The following is an 18200-nucleotide window of genomic DNA, read 5'->3' as shown; positions in this document are numbered from 1 at the left end:
TGCCTGTAAAAAAAAATGTATACAGTATGTTCATGTATACCCCCCAGGGGTAACTGTTTGTCAGCCCATACACTTAGTGCATGGGCATTACAAGTATAGGAGACCCGCTCCTTTCTAATGGGAACATTTTTTTATGAGGCCCTCTAAGTCCCTTCCAAGGGGCATTGGAGTTCCTCACAATTTTTCGCAGCCCTTGCATTCACTACATAGGCCAACACTATAGGAGACGTTCTCCTTTCTAATGGGAATTTGTCGTTACTGTGGCCCTGCTCTATGTATCTTTAAATTCTTAGTGGGGTTTTTCCTAAATTTGGTCAGGCGTTGGACTCACTGCATACCCTATAACTGTATAGCAGACTCTCTCCTTTCTAATGGCGACATGTCGTACTTGTTACTGTGGCCCTGCTCTATGTGTCTTTAAATTCTTGGTAGGGGTTTTCCTAAATTTGGTCAGCTGTTGAACTCACTGCATACCCTATAACTGTATAGCAGACTCTCTCCTTTCTTTCTAATGGGAACATGTCGTACTTGTTATTGTGGCCCTGCTCTATGTGTCTTTAAATTGTTAGTGGGATTTTTCCTAAATTTGGTCAGCCGTTGAACTCACTGCATACCCTATAACTGTATAGCAGACCCTCTCCTTTCTAATGGGAACATGTCGTACTTGTTACTGTGGCCCTGCTCTATGTGTCTTTAAATTCTTGGTAGGGTTTTTCCTAAATTTGGTCAGGCGTTGGACTCACTGCATACCCTATAACTGTATAGCAGACTCTCTCCTTTCTAATGGCGACATGTCGTACTTGTTACTGTGGCCCTGCTCTATGTGTCTTTAAATTCTTGGTAGGGGTTTTCCTAAATTTGGTCAGCTGTTGAACTCACTGCATACCCTATAACTGTATAGCAGACTCTCTCCTTTCTAATGGCGACATGTCGTACTTGTTACTGTGGCCCTGCTCTATGTGTCTTTAAATTCTTGGTAGGGGTTTTCCTAAATTTGGTCAGCTGTTGAACTCACTGCATACCCTATAACTGTATAGCAGACCCTCTCCTTTCTAATGGGAACATGTCGTACTTGTTACTGTGGCCCTGCTCTATGTGTCTTTAAATTCTTGGTAGGGTTTTTCCTAAAATTGGTCAGCCGTTGGACTCACTGCATACCCTATAACTGTATAGCAGACCCTCTCCTTTCTAATGGGAATTTGTCGTTACTGTGGCCTTGCTCTATGTGTCTTTAAATTCTCAGTGGGATTTTTCCTAAATTTGGTCAGGCGTTGGACTCACTGCATACCCTATAACTGTATAGCAGACTCTCTCCTTTCTAATGGCGACATGTCGTACTTGTTACTGTGGCCCTGCTCTATGTGTCTTTAAATTCTTGGTAGGGGTTTTCCTAAATTTGGTCAGCTGTTGAACTCACTGCATACCCTATAACTGTATAGCAGACTCTCTCCTTTCTAATGGCGACATGTCGTACTTGTTACTGTGGCCCTGCTCTATGTGTCTTTAAATTCTTGGTAGGGGTTTTCCTAAATTTGGTCAGCTGTTGAACTCACTGCATACCCTATAACTGTATAGCAGACCCTCTCCTTTCTAATGGGAACATGTCGTACTTGTTACTGTGGCCCTGCTCTATGTGTCTTTAAATTCTTGGTAGGGTTTTTCCTAAAATTGGTCAGCCGTTGGACTCACTGCATACCCTATAACTGTATAGCAGACCCTCTCCTTTCTAATGGGAATTTGTCGTTACTGTGGCCTTGCTCTATGTGTCTTTAAATTCTCAGTGGGATTTTTCCTAAATTTGGTCAGCCGGTGGACTCACTGCATACCCTATAACTGTATAGCAGACCCTCTCCTTTCTAATGGGAACATATCGTACTTGTTACTGTGGCCCTGCTCTATGTGTCTTTAAATTCTTAGTGTTTTTTTTTCTAAAATTGGTCAGCCGTTGGACTCACTGCATACCCTATAACTGTATAGCAGACTCTCTCCTTTCTAATGGGAATTTGTCGTTACTGTGGCCCTGCTCTATGTGTCTTTAAATTCTTAGTGGGATTTTTCCTAAATTTGTCAGCCGTTGGACTCACTGCATACCTTATAACTGTATAGCAGACTCTCTCCTTTCTAATGGGAATTTGTCGTTACTGTGGCCCTGCTTTCTGTGTCTTTAAATTCTTAGTGGGGTTTTTCCTAAATCTGTTCAGCTGTTGGACTCACTGCATACCCTATAACTGTATAGCAGACTCTCTCCTTTCTAATGGGAACATGTCATACTTGTTACTGTGGCCCTGCTCTATGTGTCTTTAAATTCTTAGTGGGGTTTTTCCTAAATTTGTTCAGCCGTTGGACTCACTGCATACCCTATAACTGTATAGCAGACCCTCTCCTTTCTAATGGGAACATATCGTACTTGTTACTGTGGCCCTGCTCTATGTGTCTTTAAATTCTTAGTGTTTTTTTTTCTAAAATTGGTCAGCCGTTGGACTCACTGCATACCCTATAACTGTATAGCAGACTCTCTCCTTTCTAATGGGAATTTGTCGTTACTGTGGCCCTGCTCTATGTGTCTTTAAATTCTTAGTGGGATTTTTCCTAAATTTGTCAGCCGTTGGACTCACTGCATACCTTATAACTGTATAGCAGACTCTCTCCTTTCTAATGGGAATTTGTCGTTACTGTGGCCCTGCTTTCTGTGTCTTTAAATTCTTAGTGGGGTTTTTCCTAAATCTGTTCAGCTGTTGGACTCACTGCATACCCTATAACTGTATAGCAGACTCTCTCCTTTCTAATGGGAACATGTCATACTTGTTACTGTGGCCCTGCTCTATGTGTCTTTAAATTCTTAGTGGGGTTTTTCCTAAATTTGTTCAGCCGTTGGACTCACTGCATACCCTATAACTGTATAGCAGACCCTCTCCTTTCTAATGGGAACATGTCGTACTTGTTACTGTGGCCCTGCTTTATGTGTCTTTAAATTCTTAGTGGGTGTAACATCCCTGGTGGCGTACTTGCATGGTGCACCACCTCCCACCATGCAAGACCGCAATCTTACCTGCCAGTCCATGCTGTACTCTTTGCTCCAGTACCTGCTGTGTCCATGTCTCTTGTCTGATTGCTTAGGGCGTCGGCGCGGCTTTCTGCTTGTTTCTTATAGCTACTGTGTGCGCAGTTCTAATGCGTCCCCAGCCTATTGCTGTGAGTCACTGGATACTTAAACCCCCTCCACCCAGTAGGAGGTGACTGAGCAACACTTTCACTCAGTTTGTCTTTTGCAACTGAGTTGCCAGGTCCTATCCTGTATCTAGTCTGTTCTGCCACCCTGGGGGCTGAGTACCCAGGGCCGCTACCTGTACCTCTGACTTTTAGTCTGCTCCCGCCACCCTGGGGGCTGAGTACCCAGGGCCGCTACCTGTATCTCTGACTTCTAGTCTGTTTCCGCCACCCTGGGGGCTGAGTTCCCAGGCTCGTTCCTGTATCTTGCTCCCGGTTCAGTTCCTGTCTGAACAGTGTCCTAGCCCGTTACTTGTTTCTCTCTATGTCCGTATCTTCCCTTTTCCTGCAGTGTCTGAACCTACACCTAACTCCAACTCATTGTCTCTGTACTTCTGTTTGTGAGTTTTGTGTCCACTCGCTACTTCATTGTAAGTACCTTGTGTGTATCTGGTTCTTCTTGTCCCCTTTCCCTGCCGCCGTATCTACCTCCTGTGTTCTAACCATCTTCCTGTATTTTCCAGTCTGTTCCATGTGAACAGAGCCCTGTCTTGTCTGCCTTCACCTTCTGCTCTGTTCTGCTCTGCTTGTTCACCGCTCCGGGGGTTCCGCTCTGCTCCGCTTGTTAATCGCACCTGCGGTTCTGTTCTGCTCTGCTTGTTCACCGCTCAGGCGGTTCCGCTCTGTTCCACTTGTTTACCGCACCTGCGATTCTGTTCTGCTCTGCTTGTTCACCGCTCCGGTGGTTCTGCTCTGCTCCGCTTGTTCACCGCACCTGCGGTTTTGCTCCGCTCTGCTTGTTCACTGCACCTGCGGTTTTGCTCCGCTCTGCTTGTTCACCGCACCTGCAGTTTTGCTCCGCTCTGCTTGTTCACCGCACCTGCGGTTTTGCTCCGCTCTGCTTGTTCACCGCACCTGCGGTTTTTCTCCGCTCTGCTTGCTCACCGCACCTCCAGTTTTCCTCCGCTTTGCTTGTTCATTGCACCTGCAGTTTTGCTCTGCTCTGCTTGTTCACCGCACCTGCGGTTTTGCTCTGCTCTGCTTGTTCACCGCACCTGCGGTTTTGCTCCGCTCTGCTTGTTCACCGCTCCTGCGGTTTTGCTCCGCTCTGCTTGTTCACCGCACCTGCGGTTTTGCTCCGCTCTGCTTGTTCACCGCTCCTGCGGTTTTGCTCTGCTAGTCCACCGCACCTGCGGCTCTGTTCCTGTATCCCAGTCTGTACTGCTCCCTATCCAGCCTGCGTTCATACCTGCCAGTATCTGCCAGTCTGCATTCCGGCCGTGCCTGTCAGCACCCGCCTGTCTGCATACCAGTCGTGCCTGCTAGTACCCACCTGCCTTCATACCAGCCGTGCCTGCTAAGTACCCACCTGCCATCATACCAGCCGTGCATGCCAGTACCCACCTGTCTGCATACCAGCTAACCTGCCTGTTCCTGCATTCCCCGGTGTGAGTCAACAGCTGTGACCGGGGTCTGACCTGGAGAAGCACCTGGTCCCTCTGCTCGGTTCCTCCCTGGTTCACGGAGTCGACTGAACCGCCGTGCGACCTTGGTCGGACCGGGTTGATACTTAGTTACGCCCCTCCAGGCACTCCTCGGTTCATGGTCCAGTGGGATCACTAATCACGCTCACGCCAGTCAGTCCGGGCGCGAGCGTAACAGTGGGGTTTTTCCTAAAATTGGTCAGCCGTTGGACTAACTGCATACCCTATAACTGTATAGCAGACCCTCTCCTTTCTAATGGAAACATGTCGTACTCATTACTTTGGCCCTGCTCTATGTGTCTTTAAATTCTTAGTGGGGTTTTTCCCAAATTTTGGCAGCTCTTGCAGTCACAGCATGGGCATTACCACTATAGCAGACCCGCTCATTTATAATGGGAACATTTTTTTACTGAGACGCTCCTCTATGCCTCTTCAAAGGGGTATTGGGTTGCGTCCGAATTTTTGGCAGCCCTTGCAGTCACTGCATACGCAATAACAGTATAGGAGACCCACTTGTTAATAATGGGAACAACAAAGCATAGTCGTCTGATGGCTCTCTAACAATAGCGAGGGCCGATTGCTGGCCTTTTAAGAATAGTAAGGGCCGCCTGATGGCCCTATAAAAATAGGCTTTGTGACTTTCAGAGTCCCTCCATCATAAATGAAACAGGATGTGTCTGATGATGTGTCACACACCACATTGCCAGATAAGGTTGTAAAATGTTAAAATAACATTTCCCGATGAATGCATTTGTCTTAAAAAATAACGCAAAAAAAAAAAAATAGGATCTTTCTTTAGTATAAAAAAACAGAGTCGCCAATGTAACCTCAATGTAATCACATTGTTCGGCTCCTGCACCTCCTCCTCCATCTCCGAAATGACCACATCAGTCACAAGCTGAAAGCACTGCAGCACTGCCTTGGCCATGCGGCAACAGGCTGTGCTGAAGATAACATGCTTAATGCTTAGGTGACAAACCACCCAGCGCTGCAGAGTTGTTGAAAGCTGTAACACAGCAGCCTGATCTGTGGCTCTCACTGCTGAACATACAGCCAGGCATGGTCCTGTGTGACAATGGGCGGAACCTGGTGACGGAAAAATGACAGCCAGAGTAGATACGGTTTCCCTCTATTCCAGTCCTTTCACCGAGCTAAAGAATATGGCTGTGGTGAAATTCAACTCCCACTGAGAAGCTGCTTCAGATTGAAAAACATTGTGCCCACCAGAAGATTTGATTCTGAGGGCTCACCTTTCTCCCCCACTCAAGAGCCCCATAGCAGCTGCAAAGTTAGAGCTATCATGAACTCTCCTGATGTAGAAGCCAAAGAACACCAGAGGATTCTCTGGTGGGACCGTCCAACCCTGCCGAGAAGCAGTCCTGGCTAAGAAAAGTGTGTGGGAAGGTTCCCGGACACTCTATGACTGCTTTTTAACTGAAACACACGCAAACACGGGGAGAACATACAAAGTCCTTGCAGATGTTGTCCTTGCTGGGATTTGAACCCAGAATCCCAGCGCTGCAAGGCTTCAGTGCTAACTACTGATCCAATGTGCTGCCGTTCACCCTCTAATATCTAACATGCTGTAGAAACTTGCACCTACTGTCACTCTATCTTCAGCTCCTTTGTGAGAAACTAATGTATTTGGGCAGCCACTCAGTCTACCAAATAACATTCCTGAGAAGGAAATTGGGGATGGCTTCGCTACTGGTAATGGGGGCAGTGCTAATACCTTGGCATCGTGCCATAGTTCACTGGAAATATTCCAGGCTGGTAGGAGGCAAGCAAATTCCCACAGAAAAGTACCAGTAGTAATGTTCAGGAACCCGCGCTTGTAGAAGGCGGAGACAAATAGAGAAATGAGTACTGCGGCCTGTGGGTGGGTGGCTGGCTGCATACTTGCGCTTGCATTCCAAGTAACAGAAAACTAAGCAGATGGTGGTCTCTATCATCATCATGGCCTGACCTCGACACTATGAACTCTCCTGAAGGAGAAGTCAGGGCCCACCGGAGGAGTCTCCGGTTTTCTGGTGTGATCGTCCAACCCTGCCGAGAAGCAGTCCTGGCTAAGAAAAGTGTGTGGAAAGGTTCCCGGACATTCTATGGCTGCTTTTTTAATGTGGATCGGCCATGCTTATGCATGTTATTTCTCAAACCGCATTGCAGATCAGGCCATTGCCCAACTCTGTAGTCATGAATTTAAATGCGCAAAGAAAGATGTTTGTGTGTCAAAGCACCAACGACAAGTGCGAGTTGATGTTGGACGGGCTGCCATTGCTTCTGCAACAAGCTGCATTAGAGGACTTCCTGGGAGAAAAGACACCCAGAGTAGATACGGTTTCCCTCTATGCCAGTCCTTTCACCGAGCTAAAGAATATGGCTGTGGTGAAATACAACTCTCAGCAAAAAAAGCTGTGGACTGGCTCCGTACCGTCCCTGGCCGCATTCACCTGTCCACGTGTTTGTGGTTAGGCCGTCCTTCCCAGTAAGTGCACTGGGGAGGGCATGGGTAATGTTGTTGGACCTGTACTTGTGGAAGGCTGAGACGATACCGGGAGAAATAGTGGCGGCTGGGGACCGAGTATGAACACCCAGCCGCCGGCATGTGGTTATGAAAAGCTTCTGCCTCCATGAGCCTAAAAGGCCACATTTCAAGTGAAAGCAGCTTTAGAGGACTTCCTGGGAGAAATGACAGCTGGGTATATATGATTTCCCAAGTCCTTTCACCAAGCTAAAGAGTATGGCTGTGGTGAAATGCAACTCAGGAAAAAAAGCTGTGGACTGGCTCCGTACCGTCCCTGGCCACATTCACAAATAGTGGTGGCTGGGGACCGAGTATGGATACCCGGTCGCCGCTGCCATAAGACTGTGGACAGCTTTCGCCTCCACGAGCTTAAAAGGCCACATTTCAAGTGCAAGCAGCTGTCAAAAATTTGGCAGTATAGTATTGCAGCCTGTGGGTGGGTGGGAGGCTGCCTGCATACTTGCGCTTGCATTCCAAGGAATGGGGTAGGGACAACTGAATGCTGCACTGGGACAAGGATGTGGACGGTGATTGTTGCAAGTCTGCAATGACAGGTGCGTGGCAGAAGGCATCTTCGCATGCGCCAAGGATCACTTATGATGGGCTCACTTTTAGGCAGTGACCTGGGAGTCAGAGATGCTTCCAGAGGTCTTCTCCATGCTGTTCCCATGTCTTTTCAGCACTGTATGTGACTCGCCCCCTGGGCAGTGAGGCACTCGGAACCGGGCTTCAGGGCAATGCTGGGAGTAGAGGTGGCGACCCGGTTCCGTGGCTCAGGGTGGTCAGACCAGTGGTAGTCTGCTATGTGCTGTAGGTAATGTCCGACTACGCCACCCGTGGATTGCGGCTATTATGAACCGCCGCTGCAAGGCAGTCCACTGAGGCTGATGGTGAGTGCAGCTGAGATAGTATAACTCCCCACGGGAAGAGTGTAGCCTCAGGGCAGTGAGCGTAGATGGTGGGGGTTGTGGTGCAGGGCGTCCCAGCACCGGTAGTGCTGGCGCGGCAAGAAATGCAAAGACAACGTGTTGCAGTCCAGGGTCTTTTACTCACAGTTCGTATAGTCCAAGTCACCTCTGCAGGGAATGACTGCCCAAGCCGTGCTGCGTCCACCAGGTGAGGGGCTCGGTCAACCCCCAGGCAATTCAGTAGTATGGCACAGGACTCCCTTCTATCCTTCCTCTGGCTCATGTCCCACCAGTGACCAAGCTTTTGTCCAGCTGCCGCGAATCTACGAGGGTAAACGTGGGCCCCGTTTCCCGCTATCCTATATGGTGTCTTCCTAGCAAGGTTTACTAGGGGGTCGCACCAAGTAATGATCACGACCTCCGGTTCTTGGCTGAGGGTAGTTTCTCCTCCACCAATATGGGATCCGGTACCCTTTTCTCGCCTGACCCGTCACCCGTAATTTCCTGAGTCCTTAGGGTCCCTTCTGCCTTCTTGTTCCTGAGCCCTTCTACACTTTGGGTACTTCTCTTCCTTTTCTGTTCCTTTCTGTTTCTGTTCCTTTCTGTTCCTGTTCTCCTCTCCTCTCTGGCTCCGGCCTTCTCCCTAGGCCTGCCAAGTGGAGCTGGGCCCAGACTGAGCCACAGCTCCCTGTCAGCCCTCTCTGGCTGAACTCCTTCTCTCACTGAACTCAGCCCAGAACTAAGATGGTGCCCACCTTATATACCCTCCCCTAGTGTCTGAGCCCAGGTGACTTGCAACCAATGAGCTCCTACCTATGCTCAGAAACCGTCCCCTTCTGCTCCTACATCACTGGGTTTTCCACCCCCCTCCCCACTCCAGCCAGGGACATGGTCTGTCGTGCCTGCATTACTATATAAATGGGAGCACCATTGAGCTGTCCCCCGGAAATGGGGTGTGTGTGATGCATGCAGCTAACTGAGCCCTGGTCCATACTCCATCCTTACCCGGGAGTGGAATACCACACCTCTGGCAGAGGTGCAATACCCCTGAAGCGGCCGAACCCTCGGGGCGCTACATATGCATGTGTCTGATGATGTATCACACACCACATGGCCAGATAAGGTTGTAAAATGTTAAAATGACATTTCCTGGTGAATGCATTTGTCTTGGTTGAAAGCAATGCAAAAGTGCAAAAACGCATCAAAAACTCTACGTGTGATCATAGCCCAAGGTGTGGAGGAGTATCTTTGGTTATTTATTATGCCTTATATACAAGTCATTACCCTGGAAAGGATGTTCCTTAACATATTTCCCAGGAAAATCCATTTTGGTTTAGTTTTTGTATGTTTTATTGTGAGTCCATAAAAGTGGCGTAATTCTCTGACCACGTTGTTGACAGAAGTGACCTGGGAGTCAGAAATGCTTCCAGGGGTCTTCCCCGTGCTGTTCCCATGTCATTTGAGCACTGTTACCATCGATTTGGGCAATTTTTTGGCCCTCTGCAGACCGCCGGGGGGAGCCGCCTGAAAAATGCTCGAGTTTCCCATAGACTTACATTGGGCTCGTTGCTTGGGTCGAGCACCCGATTATTCCAATTTGCTCGACCTGAGCAACGAGCACCCGAGCATTTTAGTGCTCGCTCATCACTACTCATCACCTGTGGAGATGATTAAATTATCACCTGAGCAATACTAAGGAAATCCTGAAAACATGCACTGTTGGTGGCCTTTGAGGACTGGAGTTGTGCACCTCTGCTCTAGACCTACATCACTTGTTGTATTTGATTTCCAATTATTTTCCTCATTCCCTCATTTACTCTCTGAATAGTATAGCAATTTCTTGAATATTCCAACTCTTTTCTAGAAGAAATTTGTCATGAGATTCATTCTGCCCTCACCATAAGCATTAAGAAAAAGGGAACATGCTCCTTCATTAGAAAATGCTATGTCTTACCCTGAAATGTTGCAGTGTTCTGGAGAAAACAGCATAAATATGAGATGTGAGCAGGCAAAGGAGTCATGAAGATGGATCCCCGCATGCTGCTCCGTGCCTGGCTCTACATGATTGACAGTTTTCTTACCATACATGAATATTTAGAGACCTGTCACTGAAGCAGAGCTGTGCAGAGAGAGGCTGGAGGTGAAGCCCCTCCAGAATTCTTCTCTACATTCCCAGTTGGCTTTTATGGCTTTTAGGCTATGTACCCAGGATGAGCTTTTGGTGAGTTTTTGACGCTGCAGAATTTCTGCACCATTTCTTTACCTGTTATATAAATTAGGTTATTTGTGGCTTTTCATTGTGTTTTTGTGTGCGGGGACATAGCCTTAAACTGTTTTCTCAGAAAAGATGTAGCATTTTATAAAGTGACATGGCTGTATCCAGGGCGCTTGTCTCTTGCTTGAAAAAGAGAGCTTTCATGTTAGTCAGTGGTGCATGACAGAGAAAGAACTTTATACACGATTGTTCTATGGGAGACTGTTTCAGGAAGAGTAGGAAGAGTTGAATGGTGTCTTTGTAGGACACTAATATAAATATTGATGTTGTTATTCATTGTTGCTAAATACAATAATGTTTCATCAACAATTATCAAATAAAATGTATATAATCAATTCTTTGTTATCTCTTCTAGGCTCCTATGTACTATGGTCTCATCCTAATGGGGACTATCCTATCTATCCTATGGGTCTGAATGGCCTGAATAGTGCAAAAGCAGTAAAGTGAAGATCATTATAATCAGACGCAGCAGTTGAACAATTGGAAACTACAAATTTTTTAAAATTGTTATTGTCCTAAATCTGCTTTTTGAACATGTTCTGCTAAATAAAAAATGCAAGTCTTCTTCCGTATCTGCCATTATAATGCTGCTAAGCAAACATTCTAGTGATTCTAATTTTCATAATACACTTCTAGTTTCTGCTCCAATAATGATCCACAAAGTTGTATGACTGCATCTGTGAGTAAGACCACATGCACAGCTAGCAGAATGCATCCTAAGCGCTGTCAAATTATAACGGCCAAAAGCCAATATCACGTGGTCATTGGTTACCAAAGTTGGGGAAGTGTTGGTCGTGTGCAGCCAGCTGCCCCATAGTCTCAACCTATTTGTACTCAAAGCAGATTTTATTAGAATTTTTTAACAGATAAAAATAAAAAGATCATTATAGATATATGCTCTTTATGCCAGGGGTGGACATACCATAGTGTAACCTGTGCGGCCGCACAGGGGCTCAGTGGGTAAGGGACCCAATAGCAGTTTCAAAACTCTCTCTGACTGAATTAATGACCTATTCTAAGAATGGATCATCAATATTACAATAGGAGACCACTTCTTTAAGACAATTATTATAAAAATTTAAAACATATCGATCACCTGTAAATATACCTAGAGCAGGGTATCGTCAAAAACGAAACAGTTAAACAAAGAGATTACAATTTAGGGAGGCCATCAATATTACAAACAATTACAAGCACAAGTTACTGACATGAGTGAGACTGCATGCAATTGCTCAGATGCTTCACTAATCCCAGTTTATGAGACAGAGTTAGACAGAAAGCAATGAGAAACTCTCAGATAACTTGGCTATAGTCTGTTAGAAGACAATTGAAAACAAATGAGAATAAATTCTATGGTCTAATGATAAGCTTGAATAATTGGGAAATAAGAAAAGAATCAAAAGTAGTGGCATTCCGCCAATAGTGGCAGACCACGTGTGGGCCACGAGTCGAGTGGAGCCAGTTTCGGTGCCAGTGGACCCCCTCCACCACTCGGCATCGCACTTTCAACTGTAACAGCATCCTGGATGCCTGGTGTGTGTACTCGTCTAATATTAGACTAACTGGAGCAATGAAGCAAATTAAAAAAAAGTATTTTTAACAAAGCTCACACTTTGGCAGGTAAGTACTTGTGTTTAAGTTTCAGAATTAAGGAAATGTATTTTTAAAAAGAAATGACAAATCCCTAAACACAGGGATAGCACTTCCATTTACTAACAGAAACAAGCCTTGAATTCAGAATATGGATTTAGTTCCAAAATCTGCAATGAGTGGTTTAATACTACCCTCGCTTTCTGTCACTGTATAAAAACAAACAATAACAACAACAAAAAGCAGCTTTGAAGACGTTGTTGATGTATTAATTCAGAGTCACACACTGAGTGGTGATAGCGAGACATGACAACAGTTCACTGTATATCAATCACATGAATCTTGGATTTCTATTCAGAGACTGAGACTATCACTCCAATTTTCAATCTGGTACATCAGCACTGAAGTAGTACACCACAATCGCATTAGCCCTTTTTCTATTCCTATCCTGTGTGCTCTGAGCGCTCCTATCTTATCCCCAAACAGTACAGGCATAAAATGGCATTCCTTGGTGAGCCTCAATGTTTTATACTACCTGTGATAGTCACACCGATTGGCTCTGCCAGCGCTGCCATGCCTGACGAAATTAACCCCCTCATTGATTGTGCAGCATGTGTGAAATGGCGCCGGGCATTTTTATTGTCAAACCTCAGAAATCAAATAGTGGATTGTTCAAAATTGCGTAGAACCCTGGATTTCAAGAAATTCTAGTCCAATTCAGTCCTCTGTGGATCAATCGACTCATCTTAAGTTGGCTCACTTACTAGCAGAAATTTGCATCAAAATTTTGGCGCATATTTTGACGTTAAGTGTCAAATTTAGGTCAAGCCCAATTAAGGTGAGGCCACACCCTCATTCACGTTAAGTAACACCACTTTGTTGGACATGGAGCTGAAGGCTTCCAAAACACATAATGTCATAGAGTAAGATTAAAAGCCATACAGACATCTCCAGAAAGGGGACATGTCACTCTTACAATGAATATATGGGATTAATTATAACTGTGAAAGTGAGAAAGAAATGACACTTCAACTTCCATTGAAGTAGGGTCCTCATGCTGTGACCAGGTAATTACAACAGGAGATCTGCTTTGAGAGCCAGACACTAAGCTTGGGATTCATTTATTCGGAGGCAGAGACGTACACTTCCAAGGCATGAGCTTACTCTGATCAAAGCATGGGTCGCAGACTTTTTGGAGCCAGTGGTTAGTGATGAATATTGGGGTTAGCATCGATCTTATATTTATGGGATATATATTGTTGGTGTTGTAGTGAAAGGAGGAACATAATGCATTCCCTCACATCACCGTAAGGTTATCCTAACCCCCTTCAACTTAATATCAGTCCGATGGATGATAAAATCCACTCCATGATTCATCTCTATAGAAAGGTAAAGTCGCAATAGTGAACATGATGACAATATCTACCGCCGGAGACCTCCCAAGGGCGAAGATATCCTGTAAGTTGGATGATCTTATAATCTGCTAAAAGACCTAGCACATCCAACAACTAGCCCCCATATGAGCTCACCAAGGGGAGGTATGAGGGTGTAACCTTGATCTAATAAAAATGAGAGTTTAGGTGCTGTCATTGTTCATTCTGGAAGACATAGTTCGCTGTGAGTGTTCCACTTTCCTAATCGGAGTGCTCCCTCCATAAAAATAATAGCCATTCCTGCAACATCAGGTTTAGTATTTCTCTTTCATTATTCCTTTTATTATATGTAATTGTATACCGTATTGTTTTGTTCCCAATTTTGTATCATCTTTGCATATTTTTTATAAACACTGCCTACCTTTCCGAATTAAATATATAAAATTGAATAGCTCTGTTCCTCTTGCTCTTTAAACAGTCCTGAAGCCATATGCTACCCCTAACGGGTATCCAATCAGCCTGTATAAACGATTGGTGGTGGCAGCTAGTATTTGACTTGGCTATTGTGGAGTTGACAGTGACCGTATTGGGGTATATATATATATATATATATATATATATATATATATATATATATACAGTACAGACCAAAAGTTTGGACACACCATCTCATTTAAAGATTTTTCTGTATTTTCATGACTATGAAAATTGTACATTCACACTGAAGGCATCAAAACTATGAATTAACACATGTGGAATTATATACTTAACAAAAAAGTGTGAAACAACTGAAAATATGTCTTATATTCTAGGTTCCTCAAAGTAGCCACTCTTTGCTTTGATGACTGCTTTGCACACTCTTGGCATTCTCTTGATGAGCTTCAAGAGGTAGTCACCAGAAATGGTTTTCACTTCACAGGTGTGCCCTGTCAGGTTTAATAAGTGGGATTTCTTGCCTTATAAATGGGGTTGGGACCATCAATTGTGTTGTGCAGAAGTCAGGTGGATACACAGCTGATAGTCCTACTGAATACTGTTAGAATTTGTATTACGGCAAGAAAAAAGCAGCTAAGTAAAGAAAAATGAGTGGCCATCATTACTTTAAGAAATGAAGGTCAGTCAGTGCGAGAAATTGGGAAAACTTTGAAAGTGTCCCCAAGTGCAGTTGCAAAAACCATCAAGCACTACAAAGAAACTGGCTCACATGAGGACCGCCCCAGGAAAGGAAGACCAAGAGTCACCTCTGCTTCTGAGGATAAGTTTATCCGAGTCACCAGCCTCAGAAATCGCAGGTTAACAGAAGCTCAGATTAGAGACCAGGTCAATGCCACACAGAGTTCTAGCAGCAGTCACATCTCTACAACAACTGTTAAGAGGAGACTTTGTGCAGCAGGCCTTCATGGTAAAATAGCTGCTAGGAAACCACTGCTAAGGACAGGCAACAAGCAGAGGAGACAAGTTTTGGCTAAAGAACACAAGGAATGGACATTAGCTTTGGTCTGATGAGTCCAAATTTGAGATCTTTGGTTCCAACCACCGTGTCTTTGTGCGACGCAGAAAAGGTGAACGGATGGACTCTACATGCCTGGTTCCCACCGTGAAGCATGGAGGAGGAGGTGTGATGGTGTGGGGGTGCTTTGCTGCTGACACTGTTGGGGATTTATTCAAAATTAAAGGCATACTGAACCAGCATGGCTACCACAGCATCTTGCAGCGGCATGCTATTCCATCCGGTTTGCGTTTAGTTGGACCATAATTTATTTTTCAACAGGACAATGACCCCAAACACACCTACAGGCTGTGTAAGGGCTATTTAACCAAAAAGGAGAGTGATGGGGTGCTACGCCAGATGACCTGGCCTCCACAGTCACCAGACCTGAACCCAATCGAGATGGTTTGGGGTGAGCTGGACCGCAGAGTGAAGGCAAAAGGGCCAACAAGTGCTAAGCATCTCTGGGAACTCCTTCAAGATTGTTGGAAGACCATTTCCGGTGACTACCTCTTGAAGCTCATCAAGAGAATGCCAAGAGTGTGCAAAGCAGTCATCAAAGCAAAAGGTGGCTACTTTGAAGAACCTAGAATATAAGACATATTTTCAGTTGTTTCACACTTTTTTGTTAAGTATATAATCCCACATGTATTACTTCATAGTTTTGATGCCTTCAGTGTGAATGTACAATCTTCATAGTCATGAAAATACAGAAAAATCTTTAATTGAGAAGGTGTGTCCAAACTTTTGGTCTGTACTGTATATATATATATATATACACTGTATATATATATGTGAGAAAGTGTTTGCCTCCTTCCTCATTTCTTATTCTTTTGCATGTTTGTCATGCTTAAATGTTTCAGATGACAAAACAAATTTAAATATAAGACAAACATAACACAATTAAACAAAAAAATGCAGTTTTTAAATGAAAGTTTATTAGTAAGGGAAAAAGAAATCCAAACCAACAGGGACCTGTGTAAAAAAGTAATTACCCCCCCCCCTTCCCCTTAAAAAATAAATTAACTGTGGTTTATCATATCTTTAGGAGGCTGCGTTCAATTTCCCTAGCCATACACAGGCATTATTACTGCCACACCTGTTCTCAATCAAGAAATTCACTTAAATAGGGCCAGCCGGACAAAGTGAACTAGACCAAAAAATCCTCAAAAGCTATACATCATGCTGTGATCCAAAGAAATTCAGGAACAAAGTAGAAACAAAGTAATTGAGATCTATCAGTCTGGAGAAGGTTATAAAGCCATTTCTAAAGCTTTGGGACTCCAGCAAACCGCAGTGAGAGCCATTATCCACAAATGGCAAAAACATGGAACAGTGGTGAACCTTCCTAGGAGTGGCTGGCCGAACAAAATTACCCCAAGAGCACAGCGACGACTATCCAAGAAGTCACAAAAGACCCCACAACAACATCCAAAGAACTGCAGGCCTCCTTGCCTCAGCTAAGGTCCATGTTCATGACTCCACCATAAGAAAGAGAATGGGCAAAAATGACATGCATGGGAGAGTTCCAAGATGAAAACCACTGCTGAGCAAAAAGACCATAAAGTCTCATCTCAGTTTTGCCAGAAAACATATTAATGATCACCAAGACTTTTGAGAGAATACTCTGTGGACTGACAAGACAAAAGTTGAGCTTCATAGAAGGTGTATGTCCCATTCCATCTGGCATAGAAGTAACACAGCATGTCAGAAAAGGAACATCGTGGCAACAGTAAAATATGGTGGTGGTAGTGTGATGATTTGTGGCAGTTTTGCTGCTTCATGGCCTGAAAGACTTGCTGTGGTAAATGGAACCATGAATTCTGCTGTCTACCAAAAAATCCTGAAGGAGAATGTCTGGCCATCTGTTTGTGACCTCAAGCTGAAGCATACTTGGGTTTTGCAGCAAGACAATGATCCAAAACACACCAGCAAGTCCACCTCTGAATGGCTTATGAAAAACAAAATTAAGACTTTGAAGTGGCCTACTCAAAGTCCTGACTTTAATCCCATTGAGATGCTGTGGCATGACCTCTAAAAGGCGGTTCATGCTTGGAAACCCTCCAATGTGGCTGAATTACAACAATTTTGCAAAAACTGAGTGGACCAAAATTCCTCCAGAGCGTTGTAAAAGACTCATTACCACTAATTGCAAACGCTTGATTGCAGTTGTTGCTGCTAAGGGTGGCCCAACTAGTCATTAGGTTTAGGGGATATCACTTTTTCACACAGGGCCCTGTAGGTTTGGATTTCTTTTTCCCTTAATAATAAAGACCTTAATTTAAAAGTTGCATTTTGTGTTTACTTGTGTTATCTTTGTCTTATATTTAAATTAGTTTTGTGATCTGAAATATTTAAGTGTGACAAATATGCAAAAGAATAAGAAATCAAGAAGGGGGCAAACACTTTTTCACATCACTGTATATTCCATGCATTGGAATAGTAAATGTATATTACGCTCACTGTGAGATCCCCAATAACTGGCCTTAGTAGGGAAAACATCCGCGGCCTCATCCATCACTCATCAGTCAATTGCGTATTTGTCCTGACGATTGGAGTCAGCTAAGTTGTGTCCCCTGACAAACTGGTTAGATGGGTGGGATCTATACGATCATCCCGGTGTTCTCTGTGACAAACTAGTTGCAGCAGTGGGATCTGCGATTCCTCCCTGCTGTTATTTTTGACACATAATATATTTGGTGCAAGCCATAAAAGGCAGGTTTTGTTGCAATTGATCTAGAAAATACGTCTTATAGCTTTGACTAAGGATGTATACTCGTGAAATACGTAAGCTCTATTGCTAAATACCTCCCTTTGGATATGTGTATTTTAACATGATACAATATAATAAAGAAGTTTTAACCTGTTTTACCTATTAGAAGTTTTAACAGGATTTTATGCCACCACTCAATGGATATTCCAGCTTAGTGCCTAGTTCTACAATGCATGTGCTCCAGAAAACTACAGATCCTAACATCTGTTCCTGTATGTTACACCACTTCTGTATGCCTCCCTCCCACAGTACATTAGCTTTCCTTATTAGCACTGCTCTCCTACCTTCCATAGCTTTTGTTTCATCCCTAAGCAGAGCTAGTTTTATCCCTCAAATAGACTATTACATACCCTTCTTCCCATAATCTATTGGTTGATCCCATTATCACTTGCCTACTCCATGGTCCTCATCAGTGCCACTCTCTACTCCCCCCTTAATTATTGTGATGCAGAGGTGTAGCTAGAGGTTCAGCTATCGGAGGAGAAGACGAAACATCTGAGTGGGCCCGTAATCAGGGACCCTGATTACAACTAAGCTATGGTGGCGCGCTCTAATCATTGGAATTGGGGAGCCTTGG

At 44.5% G+C, this 18200-nt stretch overlaps 1 protein-coding gene across 1 annotated transcript in view; it reads left to right on the top strand.

The window, feature by feature from the left end:
• LOC141156380 (putative ferric-chelate reductase 1) overlaps positions 1-10953 on the top strand; it is a 49800-nt gene extending 38847 nt beyond the window's left edge. The window contains exon 6 of the mRNA XM_073642576.1: positions 10754-10953. Coding sequence (XP_073498677.1) covers positions 10754-10813 — 60 coding nt within the window. The 3' untranslated portion in view covers positions 10814-10953. The remainder of the gene's footprint in view (positions 1-10753) is intronic.
• Positions 10954-18200: the final 7247 nt, after the last annotated feature.

This window comes from Phyllobates terribilis, unplaced genomic scaffold (genome assembly GCF_046119375.1).
Source record: "Phyllobates terribilis strain yellow unplaced genomic scaffold, ASM4611937v1 Scaffold_8__6_contigs__length_399053987, whole genome shotgun sequence".
Lineage (NCBI taxonomy): Eukaryota > Metazoa > Chordata > Amphibia > Anura > Dendrobatidae > Phyllobates > Phyllobates terribilis.
This window is presented reverse-complemented; position numbering and strand designations above follow the sequence as displayed.